This window comes from Desarmillaria tabescens (genome assembly GCF_030435595.1).
Source record: "Desarmillaria tabescens strain CCBAS 213 chromosome Unknown EV420scaffold_27, whole genome shotgun sequence".
NCBI classification, from domain to species: domain Eukaryota; kingdom Fungi; phylum Basidiomycota; class Agaricomycetes; order Agaricales; family Physalacriaceae; genus Desarmillaria; species Desarmillaria tabescens.
The window spans coordinates 572,318-586,323 of record NW_026848326.1 but is presented as its reverse complement, the minus strand read 5'-3'; the positions used below and the strand labels follow the sequence as shown (position 1 = coordinate 586,323).

The following is a 14,006-nucleotide window of genomic DNA, read 5'->3' as shown; positions in this document are numbered from 1 at the left end:
CTGATAAAAACTAGATTTGGCATCCTTGGGAAGTGGACACATCGGATATTAGTGCAGGGAACGTTCAAGGCGTTAACAAGGAGAAGGCGAAAGAGAATGCCGACTGGTCTCCACACGCTCATGTGGTAATGATGTGGATGAATACATCCGCAAAGTTCATAGCATTGGCGTGGCCCATAGAAAAATATGTATTTAGAATTGACTACCATCCAAAAAGCGGGAACGTAACTGCCTCCCTTTGGTACCAAACTTCGACACCTAATGACGGATTTTTGACCAGCGATCCTTTCATCCTATTCGCGATGATACGCATCGCCTTGTCCAACAGATGATAATCCACTCTGAGCACAGAAATACTCTCCAGATCCGAATAGTTTTTCTCGCTCAAAACCTCGCTTATCGCTGCCCAATCGACGGAATCCAGATCTTCCGGATCTTCTAAACCCGAACGGGTGTCGGAGAGGGTTAAAATGATCTGTCTGATAGACGACGAAGTGATCTTTCGAAGGATTGCAGGAACGTGTCGAGTTTTCTTCCGCCCGTCTGGTTTACTCGTGGAAAGGTAATCGAACGCAATGGTCTCGAGGTTTGGATGGCAGTCAAAACTGAGGGCGTCGTAGAACTCGTCCACTAGATAGAACGTTAGCTTAGTTTCGTTCCAGAGCATATTATTTTGGTACATACTACACTTGTCCCACGTGACCATCCTAGCCCATAAGGCGGTGCTCAAATGCTTGAGCGACGCGCCCACTATGGATATAAGTCTGGCCATCCAAACGATGTTCATAGCACTGTCGATGTTGATCATCAACGACGACAATGACGGGGAGAGCGCAGGGATTGGGGATCGAGTCAGGTCTTCGCCCTCCGGGATTATTCTGAGGGTGGGGCACATCAGGTAAACGGACTCCAACGATTTAACCGACGACAATGCCTGGATCAAGTGATTCTGTGTAGGGAACACGCAATATCTGAGAGCCAAGTGCGTGATGGTGGTAGGGCCAGATAGATAGATGAGCATCTGCGCAAAGCCCTCCTCCGACATATAGTCAAACCTAGCAGCATGGATGATCAGCCGCTCGATGTTCGCGAACATGGAGAAAGCGAGGTCGGGTAGAACTTTATGCAGCCAATAATCGTCTCCCTCCGGGTCTGTGCATCCGCTGTATATAGTTCCAGCTCTGTATTCGTCGGAGAGGAACAGTTCATGGACGGAATGCAGGAAGGTACAGCCTGGAGTGGCGAGAAGCGAAAAGAAAGACGCGTAGTTTTCGGGAGTAACATTGACGGATTTGAAGAGATGAAATCGACTGCGAGGGTGCCAGGCTCTGGAGACCAATGAGCAGGACGCCAGAGTGGCGACGCGCCCGCCTTTGTATCCCGCTGACGAGTGGCTCAGAAGACTTTGGATGTCTTTGACGGGAAGACAATCAACGTGGTCAAGGATTTCCTCGATGAGTTCGGTAGGAAAGCTGCTCTGGGTGGTAGTGGTAGAAGACATGGGAGATAGAAGGCGGATTCAGTCGGTAGGTGTTGTGGTCGCTGTAGAAGGAGCAACGCAAGCTTTGAGTATTTAAATAGTACAAGAGAACAAAGGGCCGCTGCACGTGTTTTTGAAATGTTAACCACCAATTGGCAATAACGCGTTATTGTACCTTTTGTCTTTGTTTTACCTGGAAACCTGTAGTAAAAAATAGCAATGGTCGCGCCAAAGGTTGCAAGGATTCTGTCTGAATCCAAGGATAGTCATCGATGCATGATGCTACGGCGGTCCTTCAAATATGTAAGCCATCTCGAGCCCCCGAAGAGACCCGCCACCAATGAACTTCACTACGCATTTGACAGATATCGAGGGAAGGAGAATGCTCTCTTCGATCTACCACTACAGATTATGGCGTAGCATGAAACTCTCTAATTCAGCAGAAGAGCGAGTCGTCTACCATCCGATTGTTAGCAAGGTAGCCTTAAAATGGGAGACGGATGAGCTCACATGATGCCAGCAACCAAGTAGAAGACGTCGCTTCTCCGTTCCAAGAAAAGGTCAGATCCATCCTCGATAAATGCATTACTTTCCTGCATGTAACACGCCGCCGACTGAAGTTGCATAGCGGCAAAGAAAGAGATTCAATTCGACAGGTATGAAATACAGGGCTTCGATGAGGGACATAGCACTACTGCTCACCAAATCCTCTGCTACAAAATGAGAATATGACAGAAAGAGTAGGATAAAGACACGAACCTGCAAATAACGTAGATATATGCGTTGATATCTGCGGGAGAAAACATATGGAGATCCACCCGACGTGCTAAGGTATATCAACACATTGACCGAAGATATCTGTCGATAATGAGCTACAGAAGAGCTGCTTGAAAAAAAGAGACATACGAGTATCCTCATACCAGCGCAACAAGGGCTCGCAAAGAACCAGAATGCAAAAAATTGACCACCACGCAAAAGCAATGGAGCTCGACATCCTCGTATGCCCAACCAGAACCAAAAAGCAACGTCCCATGCGGCTATCCCACAAGCGTTAAATGCCATTGTGCCCGGGCACGCACATAAGAGATACGCTTGGTATTAGCAAGCTAAGCCGTGGGCGCAGTGGTGTCTCTCGCCGCGGCGAGCACCGACGAAGCCAACGTACCCATGTACAGAGGCAGCTGAGAACGTCGCATTATTGAGAACTACCACCTAGGCTTGTGACCACAGGTAGCAGAACTCGCGAGCGAATCTCGTGTCGGCGACTAACGAAGCAAGTGGTGCTGGCAATGTCGTCCACAGAAGCGAACAAATAGTTCCTGAAACTCGGGAGGGCAGGCTTTTGCAGCTCCGCCAAAACAACCCTATTTCAGCAACTGGCGTCTCAATAGATACGCGTACGGCATCGATAGACCGGAAATTCCAAAGGATCACAAGCAGGGCCGACGACTTCACCACAAAGCCTATTTTCATGACGGGCAACCCTCTCCATTGACAGCCCTTCAGCCAATATCTTCGAGGATGACGAGCGCGACAAGAGAACAGACCGTATGCCGAGGCATGGAGGAGACGACGCTAGACCCTGTCGTTGCGGAAGGAAGATGGTGGTAAGAGTAAAAAGGGGAATGGCCACGGAAAATAATTGTTTTGTTTGTTTGACACTGCTTGACACAACCCGGGCCAAAACCTGCCGAGTCCCGGACCGAACGTCTGGTGAGCTCGTACACTCAAGTGTCCGCGCACCTCTTGTACAGGTATTACGCTTTCGTCAATGATGGAAGAGATTGAAGTCGACATCGCTGTGTCAGGGCAGCTGATGACTTTGGACACTCTCCTATGAAGTTCCATCGCCAGTATTCGTAACAGATCGACCACTCGAGACTGAAAGGAATCGTACGATCTTACCGTCGTCGTGCCACCACTCAATATGAAGGTAGGAGAACTGGGCTTCACATACTCTTATATATATCTTCGGTAAGAATCCCTCTACCTGTGTCTACGTAAGATTGTAACAACATACTACCATCCAAAACGCGGCATCATGACTGTTTCTCTATCGTCCCAAAGCACAATGTCTATAGACATATTTTTCTTCGTCAATAGGCCTTTCATCCGTTCCGCGATTATATCCATCGCCTTCTCATATAAGCAATAACTTACTTTGAGCACATGTATTGTCTCCAAATTCGAATAGCTGTCCTGGCTAAGAACCTCGCTGATCGATGCCCAATCGATAGCATCCAGATCAGCCGGATCATAAATGCTCAAACAGCTATCGCTGAGTGTCAAAACGACCTCCCTGATAGACGACGAGGTGATTTTTTGGAGGATTGCAGGAATATGCCGAGTGCTCATCCCAAGCCATAAATCGCTTGTACATAGCGAATCGAATGCAATGGACTCGAGATTCGGATGGTAGTCAAAGTTGATTGCACGGCAGACCTCGTCAACTACATATATGGAAGATTCATTCAGTTCTGTCGGAGCATGTTATTCTGACACGTACTGGCATCATCATATGAGGTTATCATGCTAGGCACTATGTGTATACTCAAATACTTTAGCGATGCGCCGACCATGGACATGATCTTTAATATCCAATCAATATTAGAAATTTCGAGAATGCTGATCATCAGGGATGACAAAGATGTAGGGAGTGTAGCATTTTGAAACTGAAAAAGCATATCTTCGGGTGTCGGTTTTTCTTTGAGTTCGGGGTATCTCAGAGACAGGGAGTTTAACGCTCTGCACGAGCACAGGGTCTGGATAATTTGGTCGAGGGTAGAGAAAATGCAAGAGTTGAGAGCCAAATGTGTGAGCGTAGTGGAGAGGGATAATTCGGACAGGGTGTTCATAAAATCCTCCTCTGACATTAGGTTGAACTTAGCATCAGGGATGCGCAGCTTCTGAATATTTGTGAACACGGAGAGAGGGAGAGTGGGAAGTGCTTTGTGCAGCCAATGCGCCTCCGAGTCCTCCGGGTGATCCTTTGGCAATCCGTCCTCGGAACCGTATATAGTCTCTTGTAGGTGTTGTCGTCTAAAGTAAATAGTGCGGATGGAATGGATGAAGGAGCAGAATGGGCTGGCAATGAGTTGTAAGAAATGTGCATGATCTTCGTGTAAGATGTAGATCGATCTGAAGAGATGGTATCGGCTACGTGGGAGCCAGGCTCTGCAGACCAATGAGCAGGAGGTCAGGGTAGCAACGCGCCAGCCCTTGTATCCCTCTACAGGGTGGTCAAGAATACTTCGAATGTCTTTGGCAGGAAGACAATTAACGTGGTTAAGGATTTCCTCGATGAGTTCGGTGGGAAAGCAACGTTGGGTGGTAGTGGAAACAGACATGGACGTTAGGAGGTAGGTATGGTCGATGGATGTGTGCTGTTGTTGTAAGAAAGCAACGATGCAAGGCTGACGCAAGGAACTCGTTTAAATTCTTGTTAGGATGAAGGGGCACGTGATCAAACATCTTATTAACGGTTATTAACGGCAATTAACGGCGACGGCGCTTGACTTACGGCTCATTGTCCCCTGGAAGCCTACATGTAAATAACACACATGGCTATACCACAAGAATTTCTGTCCATAAAGCCACGCTTTCCACCCTCTCGGCGCCGTACTACACGGAACATTACCGCACAAAGCAGCTACGGCTTTCAGGCCACCGGCCCACCGAAATCTGCAATGAAGCAGCATTATATATCAGGACAAAAGACATGTTTATCACCGAGAAGGATAAAGAAGGACCTGTATCTATGGGCCCAGACATTGGGGCAAAAGTCCGGAGAAAATCGATACTCGAGATTGAGGGCCAATCCGGACAAGATGGCTGCCAGGTCGTAGGAGGTCAGATCAACGATCCGGAAAAATGACGACGGCATGTGCCGACAGTCCATTGTCTAATTTTGAACTGACAGGTTTGGGTGTTAATCACAATTCACCCGCCATTGTCTTGCGGTATATTCCCTGGAATGATAGCATAGGTACTGATGCCACCGTGGTGGCTCATCATCCCGGACTGTATAAGAACGGATTCCTTGCTTGTTGTAATTCACTGAATACGGGATGCCTCCTAGCTCCTCGCCAAATGGATATTCCCCCCTCGAGCAATTCCCTGTAGAACTCGTCTTCGAAATCCTCTCATACCTTAACGTCCCTACCATCAAGCGACTTAGCCTCGTCTCTTCTACCCTCCGCCCCATATGCTTCCCCGCTATCTTCCAAAGCATATCGATCTCTGCCTACAGGACTCCACGAGATTTCCTGACTGACATGCGGCTCCGGTGGCCAATTCCTTGCGTCCGAAAGCTTTCCTTTAACAGCGTTGACGCAGACCTCAAACCATACGCACTATTGCAGTGGTGCGCCCCAGCACGGGAACTCGAGATGCGGTCTATATCGAATCCGAGGCTATACGTGCCACTTTTATCCGGCCTAGGGGAGCTCAGAGTCGTCAGACTTGATAGGATCGCTTTCCATCGTTTTGCAGACCTTTTCGAGCTTCTGCAAAGTCTATCCTCCAAGGTTAAAGATTTAACGATTGGGAGTGCTGTCGGGTTCGCATCCATGCCATCAGAGAACGACCCGATCCTCTGGACTAGAAAGAGGATAAAATTAGAGAAACTTAGTATCAGCACCTCTCTAGTTCTGGAGCTCCTGCTACGGGAAGACTCTCCAGTTGATCTTTCGCAATTAAACACGGCAGAAACGAGAAATGTAGGGTCGCACACCATCAACAAACTTGGCCGTCTCAGCCCTCGTCTTGTCAAGCTGGTCATCAAGGATCCTCCCTTGGAATCAAACAATGGCACGCATCTCCAATCCCCTTTCCGTGTAACCTCCTTTTAATACCTTATAACAGAATATCTTGAACTCCCAGCTATTAAAGAATTGACTCTTTCGTTCCGCGTCTTGGAGCGACGATCCACGCCCCTCAGTACCTTCCTGAAACCTTCGGATGCGAACTTGGAGGAGCTAACTATAAAACTCCCATTAGAGTTCGTTATGGAAGAAGGAAGAGGCGAGTGGGAATGGTTGGCGTTGGTGCTCTCACGGCGATCGAAGTTGAAGAGAGTCAAAGTCATGGCATGGACGAGGCCATGTAGGATATATAAGTATGCTGTGCTTATGCTTAATGAGCTTCGTCACAAGCTCGAGCCGTGGCGCCGTAGAATATTGGCGATTCTGGCGAGCGATCATTTCGAGGTCACGATGGATGTTGCTCACCTGTCTTGAAGTTATCAAGTGCTTTCAATCATCGATAGTATGCGTAGCACCAATGTAAAATTTCTACAACTTGGGAACCTTCACACTTTCGTGCCAAGACCGAGGTAAAAAACGCGCTACATGTTGACTCCTGGCAGGACGCGCCTTGAACACCTTGGCCTGAGATATCGGCGTTCGCCGAAATCTAATCGAAACTCCGAAATTTCGCTTGCTCCTTTGAAAATTTCCACTTCACTCCTCAGACGAGTGTCTTCATTTTTTTCTGTTCCTAGGTTCCGCGTCAAAACTCTTGAATGTCTATTTTCCTGGTTCATAATGTCTTGTGCAGTATACATTGGGGCGATACTGATGAGAAATGATTCTTTCTAGGTCAGACACAATTGTCTCTGCTTGCAACACCTGGAGCTTTGGCAGGTCTACTGCCCTAAAATTCGAGATGCTCATCAACGATGACGAATTTGCGCCACACACTCTAAATTTATATAATCCCTCGCAAGTTGGATGATGACGTCGGCTGCGTCATCACACGCCATGAATCGTCGGGGTATATAAGGGAGGAGTTGACTTTTCGATCCCCACCATGTCTCTACCTCCCGCTCTCAAGGACGTCAGCGCGCACCCGAAGAAAGGCAGCGTCATCGACCCTGTCGATAAGGTCGCTAAGGATGTCGACGTTGACAGAAAGGTATGTCTGGCGCTAGGCGGGACGCTGTATGTGCTGATATTCGCATAGATCAAGCTATACGGTACCATTCAAGCATTGCGACAAGCACGGCTACCAACGAACAAGCAATTCGATTCATGGCTCAATTATGCGCTCGACCACCCGCCTGTGGAGACTTCGACGCTATCGAAGGATGGTCAGAAGCTCGTCGCCGACATTCAGGAGATTCTCAGGACGCTGCGCAATATGATAGAGGAGAAGAATGGCGACGAGCTCATACAGAACTGGATTTGGCAGACAAGGGAAGTGGAAATGTCGGACATTAGTGCAGGGAACGTTCAAGGTGTTGACAAGGAGAAGGCTAAAGAGGACGTCGATACAGGTGTGTGCCAACCCCATCTCTCCTCCCAGTTTGAGTATAAAACACCTTCGCAGCTACGCGCCATGTGCGCACGCTCGTCAATCTCGTCTTAACCAACTCTGAGTTCCGAAAGCTCATCAAGGATTTCAGCATCGTAGGCCGAGATCTCGCAGCTAAAGTCATCGCTCCCAGCGCCAAGCAACTCGAAAATGTCGATGAGAGCGCACCTGAGGGCCACTTTGTTCCCGACGAGGAGAGGCTGGAAACTCGGCTTCCCGGCGTGAGCGGCCAGTCTGACATCGTTGATCCTGGGGAAGTCCAGAGGTCTGTCGACGCTGAGACCAATGCAAGCGATGAAGAAGACAAAAAGGTTTCAGGTATTATGGGCAAAGTAAAGGTCCGTGATATTTTTCATTGCTGCCTCATCGTAAGTTCACGGTGCATACAGAATGGTATTTCGAACGCCATTCCTCAGCAGTACAAGGATCGCGCGAACGAGAAGGTATCGAACGGCAAGCAGTTTTTGAGCGAGGAATATTTCCCCAAGGAGAGAAGGGAGCAGTGGATCTGGAGGGCCAAGAAGGTATTCTTGTCCTCGGCATTGCTTCGAGTGTATTGATGTTTTGGGTACAGGTCGTAGTCGAGTGTCAGAAACATCAAGATTATCAAGAATCTTTAGGATGGTTGCTGGACCGCGTTGAGGAGTATGCAAGCCACGGACGAAACATCGTAAACGGTGCCCAGAGTGAAGCAGGAGGGGCCTTGAAGAACGTAAGAACGAACGTTGCTTTTCTATTCCTTTCTCATGTCGTTCCAGACTCAGCTTCAATCAACACTCAGTCAACTGCGTACGATTCTGGAGCGCTTCGCCAACGGCCTGTCGATGGATCTCATCATTGACCCTTTCTACGCACTTGCCGACGATGCTCATCGCGATCCAGAATTACGTGCGTGGTTTAAAGAAGGTACACAGTGGTTGCGGAGTGTCCTCCTTAAGCCCGGATACATTCTCGAACGTCAGGCCGGCTCTGACGGACGCAAATGGACTGACCGGGGCAAGGTCTTCTATGGTACAGATGGGAAGTATACGGAGCACTTTGACAGGCTTTTCAATGGCACCGGCAGTTGGCTGAATGGTATTGGAGACGATCCTACCAACAGGAAATTTGCCGGTGGATGGACTCGACTCATGAAGGATCTTCTCTTTGCCGAGGATGGTTCATTAACATTCAAAAGTGAACTTTGGGGCGACGTTCGCAGGACAGTTCTACCGATGCTGGTTAAGAAGGTTTGGTTGCCTGTTACTCCTCGTGTTCCTTCTGACTGATCTGCTCCAGGTTGGTTATATCCCCATTCCGAGAATCGAATACACGGACGATTCTGTTGATATTGTCGTGGAGAACCTTACCCTTAGCGGTCGCAATCTGTTCCCCAACATCGTATCTATCGAGGCGCACAACTATATGACGTTCTCACCGTACAGTGTCATCCAAGAAGGTACCGAGGAAAGCCGGTGAGTGTTTTCGTTGTGTTTTCGAGACCTAAGTTCAACGTATTCATAGGCATGAGATTAAGTTCACGCTTGCTCAGATACAGGCAGACCTACGAGACGTAGCCATCTACTTCCATAAGAAAAATGGGATACCCAAGGGGAAAGATTCAGGGCTTGCAGATATTGTCTTAGGCGGACAGGGACTAACTGTGAGTCTCGTCGCCGTATTCACATTCAGTGTTGTAACATCGGTTCGCAGGCTACTGTTCACCTCACGTCCTCATCCAAATCCGACCCAACATCGGTCTTTACCATCAAGAAAGTTAATGTCAAGGTGGATTCGCTCAAATTTTCTCTACGCGATTTCAAGCACGACTTCTTGTACCGGATGATTAAACCTGTTGTCCTTCCTATAGTCAAGAAGGAGATTGAGAAGGTGGTAGGGGATGCAATACGGACCGGTCTTGAGTACGTCGATGGAGTGTTGGTCAATGTTAGACAGGAGCAGGAAGCGGATGGCAAAGGAAAGATGGACGCGATTCAAGAGGTAAGACACTTCTTTCATACTTGTGTATAAACCTGACGGGAGTTTTAGGTTTTCAAGAAGAAGAAGGACGAGGTCAGATCGATGGCTAGTACGTCTACGTCTACGTCACAATTCAAGGTTGTGGCGAACAAACGAGATTCCATGCTGGCGTCCGAGGGCGACCCTGCTGGATGGGTAAACAAGGCGGCAGAACGCGAAAAGTTGGTGATTCAGGGTGAAGGATGGCGGAGCGACGCGTTTGATATTGTCCCCCTTCATTGATTGCCTTCGTCCGTGTTTTTTTTTTGTCATAGGCGTATTTCTTTTCTAGTAACGAACGTGTTCTTGTATTTTTTTTTGTACTTGTTTTAATGTACATAAGCACGTTATCATTTTACGTCGTTGGTTTCGTGGATTTTATTCTAATATGGAGGAAAGGGACTTTAAGGGAAAGAAACGTGCAGGGGACGGTTTCGGATGGGACAGCATTACCGGGTGCGTCTGGTTGCCTGGATTCAAACAAAGTGAGTCGCAAAAAGAGTCACATCTGTAGCAAACGTGTCATCAGACTAGCTATCGCCTTATGTACCACAGAGTCCCCGAGAAAACACAAGTATCAGAACCCAAGCAGCAACTGGCTGCCAGTGCGACGTAAATCTCGCACGGACAAGTCACACTCGGACAGTGTTCCGGACTGATCATTCCAGCCCTATTCAGCCAGATCTGGACTTCCTTCTTGCCTTGTGCCGCATACACTATTTAGCAAGGATTATAGAGACTTCACATCGATGTTATCGACGAAAGGAACTCGTTTTGCTTCACTACTAGCTCACTGACGGACCCGTCCATGAAAGGCCAATATTGTCGAGGCATTTCGTAAAAGTCCATCAAACTGTTTCAAGGTACATTTATTCTCTGGGTACAGCCTATGGCTGAAGTGGCGAGTTAACTCTACTTTTTGGTAGTAAATCAGGCTTCAAACGCGTGCTAAAATGATTCCCCATTTCGGTACAGGTTTCAAGGGTTTACTAGTCGTGAGCCACTATCAGTTTTGATATCTCGCAACAGAGCAACTACCACCACATGCTAATCATTCTCACTCGCGACCATTGATTATTCTGTTTCATCCTATCAGTAATAAACGACAATCTCGGCTCGTCAACTCATCAGTAGTCTTTCCCCATGCTACGCACTTTCCTAGCACTTTCCTCGGCGATACGTGTCGGCTTTGCGAACGGCGCGGTGCAAGGACGCGACCTGAATCTCACGGCCCAACAATCTGGTCTCACATTTGACATTCCCAACCTCCCCCGACCTCAACGCACCACTGTATCGCTCACTTCCATTCCTTCTGCATGTGCGCAGTATACCGGCAGTGGCAAGGAGTGCACCACTTCAATGGTTGCGGTCAACATCACATTTGCTGACTGTGGCTCACCGTATACGGTTTGTCGTTGCAGCAATGCCAACATTACACTGGGTGATGCCACAGATGCCCTCGCCCGTGTTCCTGTGGGTCTGCGAAGACAGGTTGGGACGGTTATGGTCATGCCGGGTAGTAGTGCGCATGCGTATACGTATATGAACGGTGGGGAGATACATTTCTTTGGAGTGTGCAGCCAACGAACGTAGATACACGAAGTGAGTGTTAATTACCTCTTTCCGGGAGTGCACTGACTCACGATGAGCAGTCTACACATGCTGCCTCGGGAGCGCTGGGGATCAATGATGCTAGCGGGAATGGGTCATGGGAGGAAGCGGTATCCAAGGATACCTGTGTCCCTGATAATTACGCGAAGACTGATCTCGCAGAGGTGGACATCTAATCTGTTCGTTGCTACTTGTGGCTCACTACCGTCTTAGGATCTCGCCCAGATGAGTGTGGTCAAAGTGTACTCGCTTCTCAGTAATAATACGCTTCCTCCGGGATTTATGACGGATTGCATGTCAAATCAGTGGGCCTTTTTGGATGCGCTTCCTCTCTATAATCCAAACACGTTGTTCGGAGATTCCTGCTCGTTTGAACCGGATAACGATAAAGCGCAGTGAATTTTTATTTATTTATGGCTAACTATGAATTTTACTTACTCGGTATTTAGACATAACATTGCTCCGTGATGTGGCATGTATAATTTTTTCCACCGCCGTCATTTATATTTATTCTCTGGTAAAGCAAGTCCAACGGACAGTTGATGACAGCTGTTTCATTTACTCTTTCATTACTTATGCGCCTTAAGGATCTTCTGTTATTTGAACGATGTTTTCTCTTCCAGAATGAAATTCTCTAACTCGGATACGCGTGGTTGTGGCGGTACTGACGAAAGTGCCTCATCGAGTAAGTGTTGGTTCATAGTCTCGTTTGTCCGATTTCTGTTTTCAGACAATTTTGCCAAAGTCTCCCAATTCCGCATTTATCTTCCAAGGCTGACCCTCCACCCAAAACGGTTCGTAAAGGCCAAAATGTTTCGCAAACTGATGACGGAAGAAACAATGGTCTACCACTGCCCCAGCGCCTGCTTTGCTGCTCCGAATTCGTAGCATCTAGTGACCTTTAGAAACTTAGACAAACGCAGTCATTAATCCGCTTCAAAACTTACCTCCCATAGCTCTGCAAGGTGTAATTGTGACGTCAAGAACAATGTCTAGAAACTGGAAAAGAGATGAGTAAAGCACCGTTAGAATAATCTTGAATGAATACTTACCGAGTGACGCGTTGTTTGCCTCGGCGAGCTTTCAGGGTCGGAAGGTTTGAAGTACGATACGATGATATTCGAGCCTGTAAAACGATAAGATTACTCGAAGGATCAGAAACGAGGTCTTACCTTTTTAGCATGAGTTTGGCTCCGTATGGCTTGGGGGTCCAAATTATTGAACACGAAAGCGAGACCTAAAGCGCGAAAATAGTGAATAAGATGCCCACTTGTTTATTGAAACCGACCTACTGCGCCAAATGATTTGGTTACGACGTCGAGTCCAAGCCCTGAGGTAGCGCAATGTCCTCGAAATGAAGACTTAGTGAATGCCAAACTGGTTGGCTTTTGCAAGGTTTTGAGATACACTTTTTTAACTGGGTTTTTGTATCTGAAAGATAAAAATTTCAGCATCAAAATAACCCTAAACGACGACTCACTTGCCGCCGCCAGAGGCACGGACTCTGCAAAATCAGAGTCAAGAAAGACTCGGAAGCAGGGTGAGTCATTCTGCAATACAGAAAGGCATCAACAGCACCGAATAAACGCACGAGAAAGTACTTACTACACGGCAGAAGTATGGCTCTGCAAGGTTTTGAGGTCGGAAATTTTGGCCTCAAATTTGATGAAAAGTGAGTGGTTTCAAGGGTAAAAACACTGTAAATAAATGACTTACAGCGTACCTGCACAGGGATCGGCTCCGCGTGGGTCTCTTCTCGTTAGTTTGGTTAGCTGCAGACCATGTGCCGCCCGTTCACAGGGAAGTTCGCACTAAGCAGATGGTAAGATTCTTTTCCCTTTCGGTGATGAAAAGCTCACCCTTACCTGCAGCGCCAGCAATAGCACTACGAGACCGAGAATGAAAAAGAGAAACCAAGTAGAACACATTAGCGCTTGAATAAACGGGACCCGTAGAGACATTGTCTGTGGAGACTGTCGCCGTTAACGAATTCGGGGAAGTCGAGACTGTACATGGCACCTGGTAAAAATTCGAATCAACATCCCTCGCTTACCCACAACCCGCAACGTCTGCCCATCAATTATGTCTACCGCCCCTCGAATGCCAGCGTTCCGAATTTACGAAGATCGACGATGGGAGGGGAGATGAAAGAGGAAGGTGCACGCATCACGTGCATATCACGGTCCGATATCATGAGTCGACACGACTTGTTCTTCCACCACCATGTCCTCCGTGTGTTCAATCCTCGGTTCCGCCTTCGAGTTACATCGTCCATGTTTCAAACCCGCTGAATATGTTTGAAGTCTGTCGCATTGTTTGTTCGGCTTCTGATTTCCTCTCACTAAATCCCCCAAGTCCCCGTAACTTGACGTGTAGGTCACTCAAACTTGTACATATCTCTCAAAACCAGTTTCCTCGTTCTTCCGCTTTTCCGACACTCGCGTATTTTGTCTCCGTGACAGAACTGTTCATTGATTTGATTTGAGAAGTCCCGAAAGCCGCAATCAAGCCCGTTCGGTCTCGCATGGCACCGCAATAGCAGGTTGAACGAAGTGAGTCACAAAGAAACTGTAGCAAACGCGACATGAGGCTAACTGCAAAATAT

General features: G+C 47.8%; 8 protein-coding genes across 8 annotated transcripts; 3 read left to right on the top strand and 5 right to left on the bottom strand.

Moving 5' to 3' along the window:
- Positions 1-17: 17 nt before the first annotated feature.
- On the bottom strand, positions 18-1,803 carry EV420DRAFT_1556000 (uncharacterized protein). The gene is made up of 3 exons (XM_060473656.1): positions 685-1,803; positions 168-630; positions 18-140 (listed from the first exon to the last, which is right to left on the bottom strand). The coding sequence occupies exons 1-2, from the start codon at positions 1,499-1,501 to the stop codon at positions 203-205; spliced, it is 1,245 nt and encodes a 414-aa protein (XP_060328659.1). The 5' UTR covers positions 1,502-1,803; the 3' UTR covers positions 18-140; positions 168-202.
- Positions 1,804-2,046: 243 nt separating this feature from the next.
- Positions 2,047-2,627, bottom strand: EV420DRAFT_606928 (uncharacterized protein). Its single transcript, XM_060482787.1, has 3 exons — positions 2,401-2,627; positions 2,240-2,306; positions 2,047-2,190 (listed from the first exon to the last, which is right to left on the bottom strand). Exons 1-3 carry the CDS (start codon positions 2,540-2,542, stop codon positions 2,172-2,174), a joined length of 228 nt encoding a protein of 75 aa, XP_060328658.1. The 5' UTR covers positions 2,543-2,627; the 3' UTR covers positions 2,047-2,171.
- EV420DRAFT_606927 (uncharacterized protein) lies at positions 2,628-3,120 on the bottom strand. The gene has a single exon (XM_060482786.1). The coding sequence runs from the start codon at positions 2,951-2,953 to the stop codon at positions 2,693-2,695; it is 261 nt and encodes an 86-aa protein (XP_060328657.1). The 5' UTR covers positions 2,954-3,120; the 3' UTR covers positions 2,628-2,692.
- A 78-nt stretch (positions 3,121-3,198) lies between these two features.
- Positions 3,199-4,940, bottom strand: EV420DRAFT_1765814 (uncharacterized protein). Its single transcript, XM_060480846.1, has 2 exons — positions 3,987-4,940; positions 3,199-3,930 (listed from the first exon to the last, which is right to left on the bottom strand). Exons 1-2 carry the CDS (start codon positions 4,825-4,827, stop codon positions 3,500-3,502), a joined length of 1,272 nt encoding a protein of 423 aa, XP_060328656.1. The 5' UTR covers positions 4,828-4,940; the 3' UTR covers positions 3,199-3,499.
- A 308-nt stretch (positions 4,941-5,248) lies between these two features.
- Positions 5,249-6,801, top strand: EV420DRAFT_1555996 (uncharacterized protein). Its single transcript, XM_060473655.1, has 2 exons — positions 5,249-6,289; positions 6,344-6,801. Exons 1-2 carry the CDS (start codon positions 5,548-5,550, stop codon positions 6,715-6,717), a joined length of 1,116 nt encoding a protein of 371 aa, XP_060328655.1. The 5' UTR covers positions 5,249-5,547; the 3' UTR covers positions 6,718-6,801.
- A 487-nt stretch (positions 6,802-7,288) lies between these two features.
- EV420DRAFT_1695817 (uncharacterized protein) lies at positions 7,289-10,131 on the top strand (the record flags this gene model as incomplete). Its single annotated transcript, XM_060479420.1, has 10 exons — positions 7,289-7,393; positions 7,442-7,754; positions 7,808-8,130; positions 8,182-8,316; positions 8,367-8,504; positions 8,551-9,021; positions 9,071-9,246; positions 9,296-9,434; positions 9,485-9,772; positions 9,821-10,131. 10 exons carry the CDS (start codon positions 7,289-7,291, stop codon positions 10,031-10,033), a joined length of 2,301 nt encoding a protein of 766 aa, XP_060328654.1. The 3' UTR covers positions 10,034-10,131.
- An 802-nt stretch (positions 10,132-10,933) lies between these two features.
- Positions 10,934-12,054, top strand: EV420DRAFT_1695812 (uncharacterized protein; the record flags this gene model as incomplete). The annotated part of the gene is made up of 4 exons (XM_060479419.1): positions 10,934-11,379; positions 11,421-11,565; positions 11,615-11,796; positions 11,851-12,054. 4 exons carry the CDS (start codon positions 10,934-10,936, stop codon positions 11,867-11,869), a joined length of 792 nt encoding a protein of 263 aa, XP_060328653.1. The 3' UTR covers positions 11,870-12,054.
- A 73-nt stretch (positions 12,055-12,127) lies between these two features.
- Positions 12,128-13,329, bottom strand: EV420DRAFT_1481696 (uncharacterized protein; the record flags this gene model as incomplete). The annotated part of the gene is made up of 8 exons (XM_060469795.1): positions 12,128-12,292; positions 12,349-12,393; positions 12,454-12,527; positions 12,690-12,818; positions 12,882-12,951; positions 13,007-13,056; positions 13,125-13,212; positions 13,267-13,329. 8 exons carry the CDS (start codon positions 13,327-13,329, stop codon positions 12,128-12,130), a joined length of 684 nt encoding a protein of 227 aa, XP_060328652.1.
- Between the last annotated feature and the right edge of the window lie 677 nt (positions 13,330-14,006).

Coding starts and splice junctions, on each gene's coding strand:
- EV420DRAFT_606928 (XM_060482787.1), bottom strand. CDS start 2,542: ATGGCATTTAACGCTTGTGGGATAGCCGCATGGGACGTTGCTTTTTGG. Junction 2,307..2,400: donor TGCGAGCCCTTGTTGCGCTG/GTATGAGGATAC, acceptor GATATACCTTAG/CACGTCGGGTGGATCTCCAT.
- EV420DRAFT_1765814 (XM_060480846.1), bottom strand. CDS start 4,827: ATGTCTGTTTCCACTACCACCCAACGTTGCTTTCCCACCGAACTCATC. Junction 3,931..3,986: donor AACCTCATATGATGATGCCA/GTACGTGTCAGA, acceptor CCATATATGTAG/TTGACGAGGTCTGCCGTGCA.
- EV420DRAFT_1555996 (XM_060473655.1), top strand. CDS start 5,548: ATGCCTCCTAGCTCCTCGCCAAATGGATATTCCCCCCTCGAGCAATTC. Junction 6,290..6,343: donor TCCCTTGGAATCAAACAATG/GCACGCATCTCC, acceptor ACCTTATAACAG/AATATCTTGAACTCCCAGCT.
- EV420DRAFT_1556000 (XM_060473656.1), bottom strand. CDS start 1,501: ATGTCTTCTACCACTACCACCCAGAGCAGCTTTCCTACCGAACTCATC. Junction 631..684: donor GGTCACGTGGGACAAGTGTA/GTATGTACCAAA, acceptor CGTTCTATCTAG/TGGACGAGTTCTACGACGCC.
- EV420DRAFT_606927 (XM_060482786.1), bottom strand. CDS start 2,953: ATGAAAATAGGCTTTGTGGTGAAGTCGTCGGCCCTGCTTGTGATCCTT.